Source organism: Mangifera indica, chromosome 9, assembly GCF_011075055.1.
Source record: "Mangifera indica cultivar Alphonso chromosome 9, CATAS_Mindica_2.1, whole genome shotgun sequence".
Lineage (NCBI taxonomy): Eukaryota > Viridiplantae > Streptophyta > Magnoliopsida > Sapindales > Anacardiaceae > Mangifera > Mangifera indica.
The window spans coordinates 1346007-1363365 of record NC_058145.1 but is presented as its reverse complement, the minus strand read 5'-3'; the positions used below and the strand labels follow the sequence as shown (position 1 = coordinate 1363365).

Below are 17359 nucleotides of genomic sequence, written 5' to 3'. Positions count from 1 at the left end.
AACCGCCATTGCAAAAACAACGAATGAACTTTGAATTTTCATGCAAATTATCAAACCTCCATGAGAAAATCCTTGTCCTTCTGGAGACTATCCAGAGCAGCAGCTTCCAAGGTAATCTCCACATCAATGCATCTCCCTACTCTCTTCCCCTGATATAAATCTCCACATTGAAACACCACTATTGCATTATCAACCGTAGGCCAAAAAACTTATTTCCACCCAAGATTTGATGTGAAGACAAATTCACACCCATGAGGTTTCAAAAATTCAATCGCCTATCCATCCCTAAATTTTCATTAAAATTTTTAATTAAATGTAAGAATAAAACTATCATTTTAATAATACTATTAAAAAATATAATTATATCTCATTTTCCCTCTGTATTTTAAAAATTAACATTTTATCTCTACTTACATTTTTCAATTTTTAAAAAATTACATTTCTCCCCAAAATCTAAGGGTTTTTTTTTTCACCTCTTCGACTATCATCTCCGTCTCCAATGACTGTCTCTTTTCACCTTAAACCATCATCGTCTCTCTTCTTTTGCCACTGTCGTTAAATCCAAATGATTTTAGACTTATTTATGTTTAGAAATGTGCTTTAAACCCCATTGGTTTTGGAACCCTAACCCCATCGTTTCGCCCTTTTTGTACTAAGAACACCAATTGGTTTCGAAAATGTCATCAATTTGACCTTCAAAATTTAGGACTTCTATTAAAAGAAATTCTTGCCTTGTTCAAGGGTTCATGACCAATGAAAACATGGACAATGTTTCACAAAACACAGAAAATTGCTAAAACAGAGTTTTAAAGCAAAGAAAATTCATTTTATTTGAACAAGCACTAAAAGTCTGGGGGCTAATGGTTCCAAAAAGCTTCAAAATATGTCCACCAGAAGAAAGGTAGAACTTATTACCAGCTAGAGGATCGCGAATCTTTAAATCCGTCTTCTCTTGTTTGGGTTCAGTACTTGTTTGCCTTTTCTAGAGTGCAAATCCTTTGCACAATAGGGTGAAGGGAAATTCTTCAAACTGCTAGCAGGACCTGAGAAGCCAGAAGAACAGGTGACTCTGGAAAAGTAGGGGATATCAAACAATGGCCCAATGGAGTCCCCATATGGATCAGCAATCTCTGCTCCTGGAGGGCTACAATCTTTTAGCACCTCCATGAATTCCCTTAGGGAATTCCTTGTTGGATCCTCAATTTCTATATCTGATGTAACATCACTTCTCACAGGTTGAGGCTTATGCATGAACTCCAGCTCTGAACTTAAGTTTTCTACATCAGTTGAAAATGAAGTCACCTTTTCTTTCCCCTTGTAAGAAGCTCTTCCAGGGAAATCCTGTCCACCACTAAATGATGGAGGCTTCTGGCTAAAAGATTTTCCTTCATTGATCCTCAAGTCCGGAAGAACCAACCGCTGTAATTGTGACTCATGCGGTGTGGGGCTGATGGCATGAGGAACTTCTTGAGAATGTTGGTCTCCTATCTGTCAAATACAAGAATAAAAACTACTGAAAAACCTGCCTAGCTAAAAATTTGTGCACTAATCATCATTATTCATTAGAGAAACAAATGAATTTCTAAACATGAAAAGTCATAAAATGATATTTTTCTATTAAGAACCTTCAGTGGACGTTCAGAGAAATTGAGATGCTGCTGTTCAAACTGACAATGGTTGCTCCATGGTGGCTCCATATGCAGCTTGTGTGATGGCTGAGTATACAACTTCTAGAGTCAGAAACTAAACAAATAATGCAAAACACAAAATTACTATATTATTTGCAAATTTAGAACCTTTAGAGGCTCAATGAATCTGAAATGCTGCTGTGGTGGCTCAGATTGGAGGCTGCCTGGCAGCACTAAGTTATTTTGTGGCTTCTGTAATGACGGCAAGAGCACCAAACAACTGGAATAAATAACTCAACAAAATATGAGCAATGAAAGCCATAAAATATATGCAATATATGTGCTATGCTTCAGTATTTTCATTGCAGTAAGGAAAGGCCTATATATCTGTCACATCATACTGAATTTTGAGAGCTGTGCCCGAAATATAAGATCTAGAGTTGGCTAACAGCAAAGGAAATAAGGAGTCTGACATAGCAGCAGAAGGTAGGAAAATTTTGTGCAGAATCCACAAGAGGGCTCCTTGAATCCATGAAAAAACATCGAATCCAGGTGAAAACAATTTGCTAATGCATACGTACACTAAACTAATCTTACTAGAACAAGTAATTACAAAATAAGAAAGCAAAAATTAATTAATCTAATACTTCTTAATTTAACTAAAATATTGAAACAATTTAACTTCCAAATAGAAAATCTTAGAAAATAAAATTTGAAAAAGGAAATAAAATAAAATCATAATTTAAGAAAATCTGTCCTACACCAAAGCCAAGCCATGCCTGGGAAATTGTGCTATTCTGGATAGGAAAAACATGTTCCTCTTTTCTTTTTTGGTGGGGAAAGAGGTTCATGGAGAACAAGACGACTTTCCACAAGCTTGGGACTACACAGTAGAATCGGAATACCATCTCCTGACTTTGCTTGGGAAAAACCCGCAAAGAAAAAGTGGACATGATGGTTAAAAGATATAATTGTGGCTGACCTTCAACTAGTTAAATAGAACACTGATTAACCATATTAAAAAAAAGAAATCACATATTCAGTATTCCAATGTTTTCTCAACTTATTAAACTGGCAAAATGCTGCAAATTTTAAGTAACTAAAATAAATATGAATATAAAAGAAACAAACGTTTCAAGAAAATACCAAACCCACCTGCCAAAATGCCAATTCCTCTACCTGTGATTGTTGATGGTAAATTTGTGATAAACTGCAGTCACTTCCTTGCCGCAGAGATGATGGTGAACCAACACAAGAGGAGAAAGCTGGCAATCCAAGAACAAGTGACTGAGACTTGATAGCTGGCAGAGACGGCAATGCATCTCGTGCCTGACCATAAGCAGCAGAGCCATATCCCTGTTCAATTGTAAATAGAGGCCCAAAAAAAGAAGGGTAAAATGGTTAGAGCCACTCTTTAGAATTCTTAGTAACAAGCAACATTTAAGTTAAAACTTTCAAGCTCTGAGCAACAGCTCCCTATTCCTCAACCTCTATTTGAAAATAATATATTTCCAAGAAAAATGTTATTTAATTGGGGGAAAATAATTCAAAAGCTATTAGGCTTCATCTAAACTTTTCAATAGGTCTTCAAGATATACAAGCTTCACAGTTCTTGTATTGATTAGAATCTCTTTAAATGATCCTCATCCAGCATTTGCCCTCATAAAAGACATTTAACAAACAGACTTCCTCATCAATAGATTAAGATCCATCCTAGGGTACAATACATCAATCATCCTAGTGCCCTAACATGCAAGTGGAAGCATGAGATGTTAATTCATCGAATATGCTAAAAGCAATCACTGCAAAATCATCCTCAAACAAATTCCTAAATATAAAACCATACACATTTTTTAACCATTCTGTATGTAATAATTTGAAGCAATAAGATGATCAGAATTTGTGTCTCATTCCTCACCCCATTGACTTGAGAGTTTCTCATTTCAATCAATCAATTCCACAACCTTCTGAATTTACAGATTTTGGTGTTTTGACGGCCTCCCCAAGGCTTCAACTACCCTAATGGGATGCAAACTAAGATGATTCCTTCTGACTCTTCCATTCACTCATTTACCCCTCTATATACTTACCATTTATATAAGGCTCTATAACGCAATATGTTTAATGAGAGAACAGTGACATTTATCTTGCGTCACACATATTTGTCTACTCGATTATCATGCTATATATGGTAACCTAAAAAAAAAAGGGCACCAGGAAACAACCTCACTTGTTTGCCTGTAAGATTATATTATCCTAAACTAGGTTAGGAGCAGTAAATTCTATATTTCTCATTAAATCAATCTAACAAAGGGGTTAACGCTCACACTAGACACTCCATTCTAAGTAAAGAACTAGCCAAAATCACACCAAACCAAATCCATAAAACAATAAATCAAGTAAATTATACAACTTCTTTCCATATACAAATTAGGTACCATACAATAAGAATGGGGACATGAAAATTTCCAACAACAATACTTATCCACTCGCCACATGCAGCTATGTAATGGGTTCAAATTCATATAGATGCTCCATGTTTCATCTTCTTAAGAAAAAAAATTTAAACCCCTTCATGAATATTATCCTAGTTTAGCCTCTGCAACCATTTAAGATCATTTGAGACAACAATTTCTTTGATTAATAACAGGGATGTGTTTGCTTGGGTGCTATTTCTTTTTTCCCAAGTTTCAATGGAACTAAGGAACCCTAAAAAAATACAAAAAGAAAAACCACTCCCAAACATGAGATTATTACAAAAAAACTGATTTGTTTCAGAAAATGCATCAAATATACATTAGAAGGCAAACAATCCGGTAAGGCAAGGCTTCTTCAAACCCATAAAGTAAAGAAGACGAACAAATCATCTCAGAATAGAGTAATAGCAATTGAAGCGGCAGAATTGCTCTGAAGGGAAGTTGTTTATATTTATAATTTCCAAATGGTTTTCCATTTACAAGGAAACAAATAATCAATTTCCGCCATTATTATCCTACTCTATTTAGCCTGGTTATTTTAGCTTAAAAAATTATAGACAACAAATCATCCAAGCTTTAACATGATATACGACATGTAGTAGTACACTAGTATTTCTGAATCCACATTATGAAAGTCATAGAAATCTGCATTCAAGTTCAGGAAACTCTACTTCAAATAGGATTTCGAAACTTCATGACTATCAAATTTCTGATTTCCTTCTCTAAAACTGAATAATCTCCATGTTCAATTATTCTCGATTATCCATAGAACCCATTAAGATTTTCACACTTCTCTTTTTTTCCCTCAATATCTTCTAGATTTTTGTTCTGCTGTTTGTTGTCTTTACTGCACTCAGCTCAAGCACCCAATAAACAAAAGCAAATCTCTTTCATAAAACAGTGATATTCATGAAGCAAAAGAGTCACAACAACCCACAAAACTACAAAGGAATGACCGAAATTCCAAAAAAGTTCAACCTTGTTTGTCAGATTAAAATAAAGACATGGAGAACAAGTACATTGTCAACCAAACTTAAGTTGTTTGATGATACTTGGCCTACGGCTAAAGAATACTTAGAGGGGGTTGAAAAAAAGGGAGAGACAACCAACTCAAAGATAGCAATGATGAAATATTACAATCCTGAAGAGGAAGAAGAAGAGAGGCTGAAGGGTGTTTCAACCAAACAAAGTCTCTATACTGATCCGTGGAATATAAAGAAGAAGCACACGCAAGGTGACTCAGGTGATATGTGCAGGCTTTTGTTGCAGGCAAGTTCGGTGGAGAACCATGCTTTGCAAACAAGTAAACCACCACCAACCATTTAAGCATTTTTACTGAGCAGCCGCTGATTTGAGAAATGGGCGTTAAACCCTGTCGGTTTTAGAACCTTACCCCGTGGGTTTGCCGTTTTAGTATGGACACCCACTGGTTTTGTAAATGTCATCAATTCGACCTTCAAATTTTAGGACTTATATAAAAAGAACTTCTTACCTTGTTCAAGGGTTCACAACCAATAAAAACCTAAACAATGTTTCTCACAACACAAATAATGGCTAAAATGGTGTTTAAAAGGAAAGAAGATTCATTTTATTTGAAAAAGCACTAATAGTCTGGGAGCTAATGGTTCCAAAAAGCTTCAAATATATCCACAAGAAGAAAGCTGGAACTTATTACCAGCTAGAGGATCACCAATCTTTAAAACAGTCTTTCTCTTGTTCAAATTCAATACTTGTTTGCCTTTTCTAGAGTGCAAATCCTCTGCACAATAGGGTGAAGCAAAATTCCTCAAACTGCTAACAGGACCTGAGAAGCCAGAAGGCCAGATGACTCTGGAAAAGGAAGGGATATCAAACAACAGCCCTATAGAGTCCCCATATGGATCAGTAATATCTGGTCCTGGAGGGCTACATTCTTCTAGCACCTCCATGAGTTCCCTTAGGGAATTCCTTACTGAATCCTCAATTTCTATATCCAAAGTAATATCACTTCTCACAGGTCGTGTCTGGTGCATGAATTCTATCTCCGAACTGACAAAATACAAGGCATTTGATGGACCCCTGATCCCGGACAATTCTAGAGCTAGTCGTTCATTTATTGCAGATGTCAAGATTTTACATCAGTTGAAAATGAAGTTACCTTTTCCTTCCCCATGTAAGAAGGTCTTCCAGGGAAATACTGTGTTCCACTAAATAATGGAGGCTTCTGGCTAACAGATTTTCCTTCATTGATCCTCAAGCTGGGAAGAACTAACCGCTGTGATTGTGACTCATGTGGTGTGGGGCTGATGGCATAAAGAACTTCTTGAGAATGTAGGTTTCCTATCTGTCAAATAGAAGAGATAAACTAATGAAAAACCTGCCCAGCTACAGCATCCTTTAGTTCATATGAGTTTCTCTATTATGTTTTGTAAGTTCTTTGAACTAATCATCATTAGTGATACAAATGAACTTCTAAACATCAAGAATCATAAAATGAAAATGTTTCTATTAAAAACCTTCAGTGGACATTCAGCGGAATTGAGATGCTGCTGTTCAAACTGACAATGTTTTGTCCAAGGTGGCTCCACATGCTGCTTGTGTGATGGCTGAGTATACATCTTCTGGAGTCAGAAACTAAACTATTGATGCATAACATAAAATTAATATATTGTTCAGAATTTAGAACCTTTAGAGGCTCAATGAATCTGAAATGCTGCTGTGGTGGCTCAGAATGGAGGCTGCCTGGCAGCGCTATGTTATTTTGCTGCTTCTGTAATGACTGCATGAGGACCAAAGAATTGGAATAAATAACTCAACAAAATCTGAGCAATGAAAGCCATAAAATATATGCAATATTTGTGCTATGCTTCAGTATTTTCATTGTAGTAAGGAAAGGCCTATATATCTGTCATATCCTCCTGAATTTTGAGAGCCATGCCCCAAATATAAGATCTAGAGTTGGCTAACAGCAAAGGAAATAAGGAGCCTGACACAGCAGCAGAAGGTAGGAATTATTTGTGCTCTATCCATGAGAGAGCTCCTTGAATCCATAAGAAAACGTCGAATCCACGTGACAACTATTTGGCAATGCATATATACATTAAACCAATCTTACTAGAACAAGGAATTATAAAACAAGAAAGCAAAAAATAGCTAAAATAGTAATTCTTAATTTAACTAAAATCCTAAAACAATTTAACTTCCAAATAGAAAATCTTAATTAAAATTACAAAAGGAAATAGAAAAAGGAAATAAAATATAAGTCATAATTTAAGAAAATCAGTCCTACATTAAAGCCAAGTCATGCCTGGGAAATTGTGTTACTCTGGATAGGAAAAACATGCTCCTCTTTTCTTTTTTAGTGGGGGAAGAGGTTGATGGAGAATAAGAAGATTATACACAAGCTTCAGACTACACAGTAGAATTGAAATATCATGTCCTGACTTTGCCTTGGAAAAACCCGCCAAGAAAAAGTGGACATGACAGTTAAAGATATAATTGCAGCTGACCTTCAACTAATTAAATAGAAGACTGATTAACGATATAAAATATGAAATCACATATTCAGTATTCTAATGTTTTCTCAACTTATTAAATTGGCCAAATGCTTCAAATTTAAAATAACTGAAATAAATATGAATATCAAAGAGAAAAACATTTCAAGAAATTTGAAACACCAAACCCACCTGCCAAAATGCCAATTCCTCAAACTGTGATTGTTGATGGTAAACCTGAGATAAACAGAAGTCACTTCCTTGCTGTAGAGATGATGGTGAACCAACAAAAGAGGAGAAAGCTGGCAATCCAAGAAAACGCGACTGAGACCGGATAGCTGCCAAAGATGGCAATGCATCCGGTGCCCGACCATAGTTAGCAAAGCCATATCCCTGTTCAATTGTAAATAGAATTTTAGACCCAAAAAAGAAGAGTAAAATAGTTATAGCCACTCTTTAGAATTTCTTGATAACAAGTAACATTTTAGTTAAAACTTTCAAGCCTCTGAGCAATCATTCGCTATTCCTCAACCTCTATTTGAAAATAATATATTTTCAAGAAAAATGTTATTTAATTGGGGGAAAATAATTCAAAAGCTACTAGGCTTTATCTACACTTTTCAATAGTTCTTCAAGATATGCAATCCTCACGATTCTAATATTCATTAGAAACTCTTTCAATGATCCTCATCCAGCAGTTGCCCTAATAAAAGACATTTAACGAAAAGGCTTCCTCATCAATAGATTAAGATCCATCCTAGTTTACAACACATCAATCATCCTAGTGCCCTAACATGCAAGTGGAGGCACGAAAGGTTGTCAATTAATCAAATAAATGAAATCATTGCAAAATCATCCTCAAACAATTTCCTAAATATAAAGCCATACACATTTTTTTACCAATTGTGTATATAATAATTTGAAGCAATAAGTTTATCAGAACTTGTGTCTCATTCCTGACCTCATTGATTTGAGAGTTTCTCATATCAATCAATTCCACAGCCTACTGAATTTAATGATTTTGATGTTTTGACAACCTCCGCAAAGCTTCAACTACTCTAATGAGATGCAAACTAAAATGATTCCTTCTCACTCTTCCATTCACTTATTTAGCCCTCTTTATACTTACATTTATGTAAGACTCTATAAAGCGACATGTTTAAGGAGAGAAAAGTGACATTTATCTTGCGTCACACATATTTGTCTACTTGATTATCATGCTATATATGATTTTTTTTTTTTTAAAAAAGGCACTAGGAAACAACAACCTCGCGTGTTTGCCTGTGAGACTAGAATATGCTAAACTAGGTTAGGAACAGTAAATACGATATTTCTCATTACATCAATCTAAGAAAGGGGTTAAGGTTGGGACTAGACACTCGATTCTCAGTAAAGAACTAACCAAAATCACACCAAAGCAAATCCATAAAACAATAGCAGGTAAATTATGCAACTTCTTTCCATATTGAAATTAGTTACCATATAATAAGGACGGTGGCATGAAAATTTCCAACACCAATAATTATCCACTTGCCAAAAGCAGCTGTGTAAAGGGTTCAAATTCCTATAGATGCTCCATGTTTCATCATCTTAAGCAAAAAGATTTTAACCCCTTCATGAATATTATCCTATTTGATTAGAGTCTTTAACCACTTAAGATCGTTCCAGACAACAATTTCCTTGATTAATAAAAGTGATGGATTTACTAGGGTGCTATTTCTTTTCTTCCAAATTTCAATTAAACTAAAGAACCCTAAAAAATACAAGAACAAAAACGCTTTCAAAGATGAAATTATTACAGAAAACTGAAGCAAACTTACTAATTAGCCGATTCGTTTCAGAAAAATGCAAAAAGTTACAGAAAATGCATCTAATATACCTTAAAAGGCAAAAAATCTGGTAAGGCAAGGCTTCTTCAAACCCATAAAACAGAGAAGGCGAACAAATCATCTCAGAATAAAGCAATAGCAATAGAAGCCGCAGACTTTCCCTGAAGGGAAGTTGTTTATATTTGTAATTTCCAAGTGGGTTTCTCTTTACAAAGAAACGAATCCTCAATTCCCGCTATTATTATCCTACTCTATTTAGCCTTCTTATTTTTACCCTTATTTAAATTATAGACGACAGATCATCCAAGTTTTAACATAAAATACGACATGTCGTATATTCACTCGTATTTCTGAATCCACGGTTAGAAAGCCATAGAATTCTGCATTTTGGTTCAGGAAACTCTACTTCAAATAGGATTTGGAAACTTCATGACTTCCAAGTTTCTGATTTCCTTCTCTAAAACTGATTAATCTTTATTATTTATTTATTCTAGATTGTCCACAGAACCCATTAAGATTTTCACATCTCTCTTTTTGCCTTCAAAATCTTCTAGTTTTTGTTCTGCTTTTGGTGTCTTTACTGCTCTCAGTTCATCAATGGAGACTCAAAAACAAACACCGAATAAACAAAAGCAAATCTCTTATCGTAAAAGAGTGATATTCATGAAGCGCAAGAGCCACAACAACCCACAAGACTACAAAGGAACGACCGAAATTCCAACAAAGTTCAATCTTGTTCGTCAGATTGAAATAAAGAGACAGAGAACAAGTATAGTATCAACCGAACTTAGGCCTTTTGATGATACTTGGCCTACGGCTAAACAATACTCAGAGGGAGTTGAAAAAGAGAGAGAGACGGCCAACTGGAAGATAGCAAGGATGAAATATTGCAGTCCTGAAGAGGAAGAAGAAGAGAGGCGGAAGGGTGTTTCAACCAAACTAAGTCTCTACACTGATCCATGGAAGATAAAGAAGAAGCTTACACAGAGTGACTTAAGTGATCTTTGCAGTCTTTTGTTGCAGGCAAGTTTGGTGGAGAGTCATGTTTTGGCGTTCCTGAATGCTGATGAGGCCAATAAGGTTCAGGGGAAAGAGGGTTTGAGAGTGATGGTGTTGGATCGAGATACAGAGTCAGAGCACTCATTGGTAATGAAGAAGTGGTCGACTTGTAAGAGCTACGTTTTCATTGAGGGATGGGGGCAGAAATTTGTTAACAGAAGGAAACTGAATCCTGGAGATGAGATTGGTTTCTACTGGGATCCATACACTTCAATGTTAAACTTTAGTGTAATCGAAAGAGATGGATCATAGTAGAATTGATTATTTTACCTTAGCGGATTTTGTTAAAGAATAATACATAACATTCGATGCATAAATTAAATAATTTTTAATTTTGTGTATGTAATATATTGTGACCTCCCTATCAATTTTTCTTTTTTCATTTATTTTGTATATTTTATTTGACTTTTTTAAATTTTATATTTGGGTTTACGGTTAATTTTAAACTTAACAGTACAAATAGGGCTGAATTCAAATCGAATCAAGCTCAAGCTCGGTTCATATATGGGTGGCTCGAGTTCGAGCTCGAGCTTGACCAAGCTCGGCTAAAGTCAACTCGTTTAGGACTCGATTCGGTTCGACTCATTTTTCGTTATCAAAACGATATCGTTTTTAATATATATTGATCAAAACGATATTGTTTTTTATCAAAAATTTTAATTAAAAAATCTGACGAATAGCTCGAGTTTAGTTAAGTTCGACTCGTTTCAGGCTCAGTTAAGTCCGGCTTGTTTCGGGTTCAATTGAGTCGAGCTCAAGCTCGAGCTGGCTCGGGTCGAGTCCAGCCCTAAGTACGAAAAACGATTTAATTACTATATTTATTATTATTTAGAGATGAATTCTTTTAAGAATTTTATTTTTAGTGCCAATGGTTCTCATAATTTCTAACTCCGTTAATTTCTGTTAGCGCAATTTTTAGCATCAACACTAGAAATATTTAAATTCAACTCTCACACTAAAAACTATTTTACTTGATTTATTGGATACATATCTCACATTTTAAAGTGTATAAAAACTGTAAGATGTCACTATGTATTTTAATGCTACTTTATTTTGAAGGCTAAAGGACTATTTCCCACTTAAGTTTAGATACGTTTTCAAAAGTATATCCGTGAGATTTGAAAAGCCAAAAATTTTATCCATCCATTTAAAATCTCAATTATTACTATGAGTAAAACCAATATTTAATAAAAAAAATTAAAAATTTATTACTTTACCCCCTCCGTTTGAAAATTTCACAATTCGCCTCCACCTGAAATTTGAAAAATCAACATTTTCCCCCTAGGGTTTGCAAACCATCACCAGAGATGGTTGTCTTCAACCACATTGGCTCTCCTTTTCAATTTAAATCTCTCTGTTGATCACATCTCAACCACCGACGAAGCTATTTCCTCCAATGAAGGTGATTTCATCTTTGTCAGAGGAAATAGGTTTCATCAATGATTGAAATGTGATCAATAAGGAGAGTTAAACTGGGAAGGAAAGTCAACACAATTGGAGATGACGAACTTTGTCGTCTCTGACAATGATTTACAAACCATAGGGGATAAATATTAATTTTTCAAATTTCAAGTAGGGGAGAATTATGAGATTTTCAAACTGAATGAGGTAAAAGTAATAAAATTTTAGTTTTTTTGTTAAATGATAATTTTACCCTCAATCCTAACTGAAATTTTTAACGGTTGGATAAGACTTTTGGCTTTTTAAATTTCACATCTGTGACTTTGAAAATGCACCTAAACTTGGGTGGGAAATAGTCCTTTGGCCGTATTTTTAATTTAAAATTATCAAATCACAAGACAACATCTCGTTGTTTATGCATACTCTTCCATAGTATGTATTTGTGTGGTAGGATTATGACAGGCTAATACGCCTAAATACTAAAATATAAACAAATAAGTCTTTAAGATACAGTGAAATATAGATATCAATAATATTTATATTTAAATTTACAATAAAATTCTATATACATTTTACATAGATAATGTATTATTATATAATTATGTAATTTTAAACAAAACATAAAATAATATTCAATCATATAATAGCATATCATCTGTATTTTTAATTGTATACGTAAAAGTATGAAAAATTGTTAAATTTATGTCATAATTGATATTATATTTCAATATTGACATAGGAATTCTATTACTTGTACTTAGAAAATTATATAACAATTACGGATAGATTCAAAATAACTCAAATTTGAATAAGAGTCAATTTTCAACCAAAAAAAATTTGTTGAAAAAGAAAAAAAAGAATCCTACAAGTTAAGCTTTGGTGCGATGAGACTAGTACAAGTGCAAAGAGACCAATGAGGCATTGATCTATAGCCAAGCTTATCGAGTTGATCATTTTAGCTCGAGCTTGGCTTGTTCAAGCCATCAGCAAGCTGAGTTCAAGCATAAATTTTGCATTCTTTTTGATACAAACACATGAGGAGAAGGTAAAGAGAAGTCATTCATATTTCGATGTAACTGCTGCGGAAGGATAGACACATGGGTTACTAACAAATTATGCAATTGAAATGCAAAATGCCCATCAGTAGTGGACACACAAATCTACGATGCACATTATGAAAGATAACGACTCTTGTCGATAGCCAACCCAAATATATAATATAAAAAGGTTTAGACTAAATAAAAATAAAAATATAAGAAATTAATTAAAAAATTTTAAAAAATCATAGTAAAATTTTAAATATTATTTTAAAATTGTAAAAGTGTATTTAGTTTCAGTAATATTTTATTATAATAAATCATAAATTTAGTGAATAGGTGACGTTTTGGAGAAATCTTAGATTTAACTAATTAAGATATTTATCTGTATACATAAGGTTCATCTCTCGGGATTAAATTTTTCGTTATTAACCATTGTATGTAATTCATTTTAAGCAAGATAGACTACAATAGTTGTGTTGAAAGTCTAATAATAAATCGTAATATCCATTACATTGGTATAATATACACGTAAAGAGAAAGTTAAACATAAAATAGTTTTTTAACGTGGTTCGACTTCTTGTTCAAGAGTTTATGTCAATATTTATAACATTAATGACGGTAGAAGAATGCTCTTATAGAGTGATTACAAAACTTACAAATTGGTGTTTTTGAAAATGGCTTGATTTCAAAAAGAATCCTTTACAAAAATCGTTAGATTTGAGAGCCTAATCGTCTAACTTAAGGGATGATATGGCCTGAGTCTGAATAAAACCAAGTTATGTTTGACAGCCCTCTATCCTGCCGATTTCATTTCGTGGGTCTGCCCATTAACAATCTTACAACGCTCATTGGATCAGGGTCAGCCCATATCCATATTTCGAGTATCCGAGGCCCAGTTATGTTTGACTAAAAATAATATAATTAAATAGTGACGCAAAAAAATAAATAAAATTTTAAGTGGGCGGCAGTGTGTAAAGTGTTGCCCGTTTGAAGAATTTCGGACAGAAAAGAAAAAGTTGGGCCGTAGCCTGCACACTGACTATTTCGTTCTAAATAAGGCAACAGGACGCCGACACGTAGACCTGACAAATCTACGGAGTGAAATCAACGGCCATCATTAACCGACACGGGAGCGTCTCCTCAGCAACTCATTGCGGCGCTCAATATAGAAAAGGCGCGTCGTTTCGGTGCTGTGTCCCGTGACGTGTCATTGACAGTAATTTCTTCAAGATTTGCCGACTCACTCTCTTGCTTTTACCGGCTACTCCCGGTAACTGAATAGCCACGTAATCAACTTAACTTTTTATTACCTTCAAATTTTTTAAAATATTCTGACTTAAAATAAAATATATTATTTTTATTTTTTAAAAGTAAAATCATATTATTATTGACTTTTTTTTATTTTTATAATAATATATTATTTTTTATATAATTAAAATATATATCGCGTGATACAGTGGGGAGATAGATAACTTGGATGGTGTAATGTATCGTATTGAATTGTTTAGATAAAATAATTTATTAATTAATAATTATGTAATGCTGTTTAATAGGTTGCGGCATTGAATAAGGAATATTTTATAGGCCAAAGGACTATTTCCCACCCAAGGTATACTTTTTCTGTATATTTCCATATGTTAACTTTGAAAAACCCATTTATCTACTCATAGACTGTTAAAAAAATGAATTCAAGAGTAAAATCATCATTTTATCTGTAATATTAAAAATAAATTAAAATTTAATCCTCTTTTTACCTCCTAATCTCTAAAAACTAATCATTTTCTCTTAGGCTAAGTTTTAAAAAATAGCATTCCCCCCCCTAGGGTTTAGTTTTCAATCCCTGATGTCAAATCTGACGCCATCGTCGATGACGAAGCCTTCCCGATGCACCACCATGCTCCAACGACCTCTCTTCTCTCCCCTGGAACATCGATCGACTCATATCTAACATCATCTTTGCCTGGAAAGTTGAAGAGCTTCGTCAGGAGACGAAGCTCTTCATCTTCCCAAACGGAGACGCGGCCGTCATCTTTGTCTGGGAAGACGAAGAGCTTCGTCGACTTTCCAGGCCAAGACGACGCTAAATCTGGGTCGATCGACATTCCAAAGGAGAGAAGAGAGGTCGTCGGAGCATGGTGATGCGTTGGGAAGGCTTTGTCATCGTCAATGAGGCCGGATTTGACGTCGGGGATTGAAAACTAAACCCTAAGGGGGGGAATGTTATTTTTTAAAACTTGGCCTAAGGGAAAATTGTTAGTTTTTAGATGTTAAGGGAGGAAATAGATAAAATTTTAAAGGATTAGAGTTCCGTTAAATTTAACTGTTCATGAGTGAGTATTTGATATTTTTAAAGTTAAAGGGGGAGAAACTTGAGAATGCAGCATACCTTATATGGGAAATAGTCCTTTGGCCTATTATATATATATATATATAATTATATAATTAAATATTATTAATTTTAAATAATATTATATGTATTTATTTTGAGTATATAAATAGATACATATTTATGTGTATTATTATGTGATTAAATATTACTTTATTTTTAATTTAAATTTATCTAATCGCATAACAATATATATAAGTATGTATCTATTTATATACTCAAAATGAGTATATATAATTTTATTGTTTATTTTTAATTCAAAATATTTAATTATATGATGATATATTATATATATACTTATATTATGTATAAAAAAATGTGTACACAGTCTTATTGTTATATAAATTTAAAGAATAAGAAAGAATGGGTCAGTAACATCAATTCATCTACTTTTGGAAATCAAGAGTTGTTTGGTATGATAGGGTCAAGATTTAACTATACTATTCCTACGAGTGTGTCACTTGTATATATTATTTAATATATAAATAAATAAATATATGATATATTATTTTATAATTTAGTGTTATTTTATTATTAATTTTAAATTACTCAATTAATTGATGACATACATTAAATATATATTTATTTGTATATTCAAAATAGATACACATGTTTTATTGTATTTTTAATAAGTAATGTTATGTATACGTATTTTTGGTACATAATTTATATACACAGATGATATATCATCATTTGATTGGATGCTATTTTATTTTTAATTCAAAATCATTCAATCACATAATTACACATTATCTATATATCAAAATTTTATTTTAAAAATGTGTAGGCATAGTTTTATTGTTTATTGATTTTTAATTGGGTTTCTAGATTATATATTATTATGTAATTAAATGTTATTTTATTATTAACTCAAAATCATTAATTACATAATAATATATTATCCGAATACTCAATTAAAGATAACAACAAAGAGGGGTGGGGAGGGAATCTCAATCCCTGTCCCTGTCACCATAGGGGATATCAATCCCCATCCCTGACCCTGTCTCCGCTACAGAAATAAAAATGATTATTTATCCCCTCCCTGCAAAGAAAAATTCTTTTCCTATACCTGAAAAAAAAAATTTATTCTTTATACATTCTAAACACAATATAAATATATTAAATAATAAAATTAAGTAAAATTAAAATTAACCCATTATTTCAAATATAATAAATATAATATATTAACTACTTTAATATATACAATAAAAACGTAAATAAATTTTAAAAATATAAATAATTTAAAATTATAAAAAAATATTATTATTTTAAATAAATATATATTAATATAAATGAACGGAGATCGGGGTAGGACGACGAAGGAACACATGTATCTTCATCCCTGAACTGTCTTTGATTACAGAGATTTTTAATAAAATAAAAATATTATTTGATAATTTTACTTAAACAAATAAAAATACATTTTCTTTTTTCATTTTAAGTTTAAAAATTATAAAGTTTTTCTTATTATAGTTTTAAAAAATTATTTTTTTTCAGAGTTTTTAATTAATTAATAATTAAATTATTAATCATCCTTACAAGTTCTGAAGCTATTATCCACGTTTACATGCCATGCAAGTCTACGGCCAGCTTTTAGGGAGTGTGGGGATTTCACGTGGCAAGCCTGGCCTCTGCACTCCACGCGTCAAGATGCGCGTGTACCCTCATCCATTTTTTCGTGTTTAAAATTAAAACATCACTTTCTTTCGGTCGGCGTTGATCAATTCCAAGTGTGAACAGACTAGCCCCGGTTAACCCAAACGTCTGTAACCAAACAGAGCCCACGAATACACACAATTACAGTAATGCCCTTCTTGGGCACGAGTTAGGACGGGTTCGGTTTTTGTTTGGCAATCTCCGCTAACTTCAATGAAAAGTAAAGGGTTTCTTATAATGACCAATTTATCCATAAGTTATAAATTTCTCTTTTTTTAAGTGTCTTAGAACTCATTCCAAAATAATTAATTCAATTCGGGTTACAATTTAAACTCGTATTAATCTTTAAATCGGATTAACCCATAATTTGATTATCAATTAGTCTTTAATGATGTTTAAACTCGAATAAA

The 17359-nt window shown here is 33.2% G+C and overlaps 2 protein-coding genes across 2 annotated transcripts; one reads left to right on the top strand and one right to left on the bottom strand.

The window, feature by feature from the left end:
• Positions 1 to 687: 687 nt before the first annotated feature.
• On the bottom strand, positions 688 to 9287 carry LOC123226455. Its single transcript, XM_044650973.1, has 9 exons — positions 9058 to 9287; positions 7771 to 7971; positions 6771 to 6863; positions 6601 to 6690; positions 6243 to 6428; positions 2784 to 2984; positions 1797 to 1880; positions 1626 to 1715; positions 688 to 1488 (listed from the first exon to the last, which is right to left on the bottom strand). The coding sequence occupies exons 1-9, from the start codon at positions 9058 to 9060 to the stop codon at positions 937 to 939; spliced, it is 1500 nt and encodes a 499-aa protein (XP_044506908.1). The 5' UTR covers positions 9061 to 9287; the 3' UTR covers positions 688 to 936.
• A 356-nt stretch (positions 9288 to 9643) lies between these two features.
• On the top strand, positions 9644 to 10818 carry LOC123226456 (B3 domain-containing protein At2g33720-like). Its single transcript, XM_044650974.1, has one exon. It carries the CDS (start codon positions 10005 to 10007, stop codon positions 10716 to 10718), a length of 714 nt encoding a protein of 237 aa, XP_044506909.1. The 5' UTR covers positions 9644 to 10004; the 3' UTR covers positions 10719 to 10818.
• Positions 10819 to 17359: the final 6541 nt, after the last annotated feature.

Coding starts and splice junctions, on each gene's coding strand:
- LOC123226455 (XM_044650973.1), bottom strand. Junction 6,864..7,770: donor AGGAATTGGCATTTTGGCAG/GTGGGTTTGGTG, acceptor GTCCTCATGCAG/TCATTACAGAAGCAGCAAAA. Junction 6,691..6,770: donor GATTCATTGAGCCTCTAAAG/GTTCTAAATTCT, acceptor ATGTATACTCAG/CCATCACACAAGCAGCATGT.
- LOC123226456 (XM_044650974.1), top strand. CDS start 10,005: ATGGAGACTCAAAAACAAACACCGAATAAACAAAAGCAAATCTCTTAT.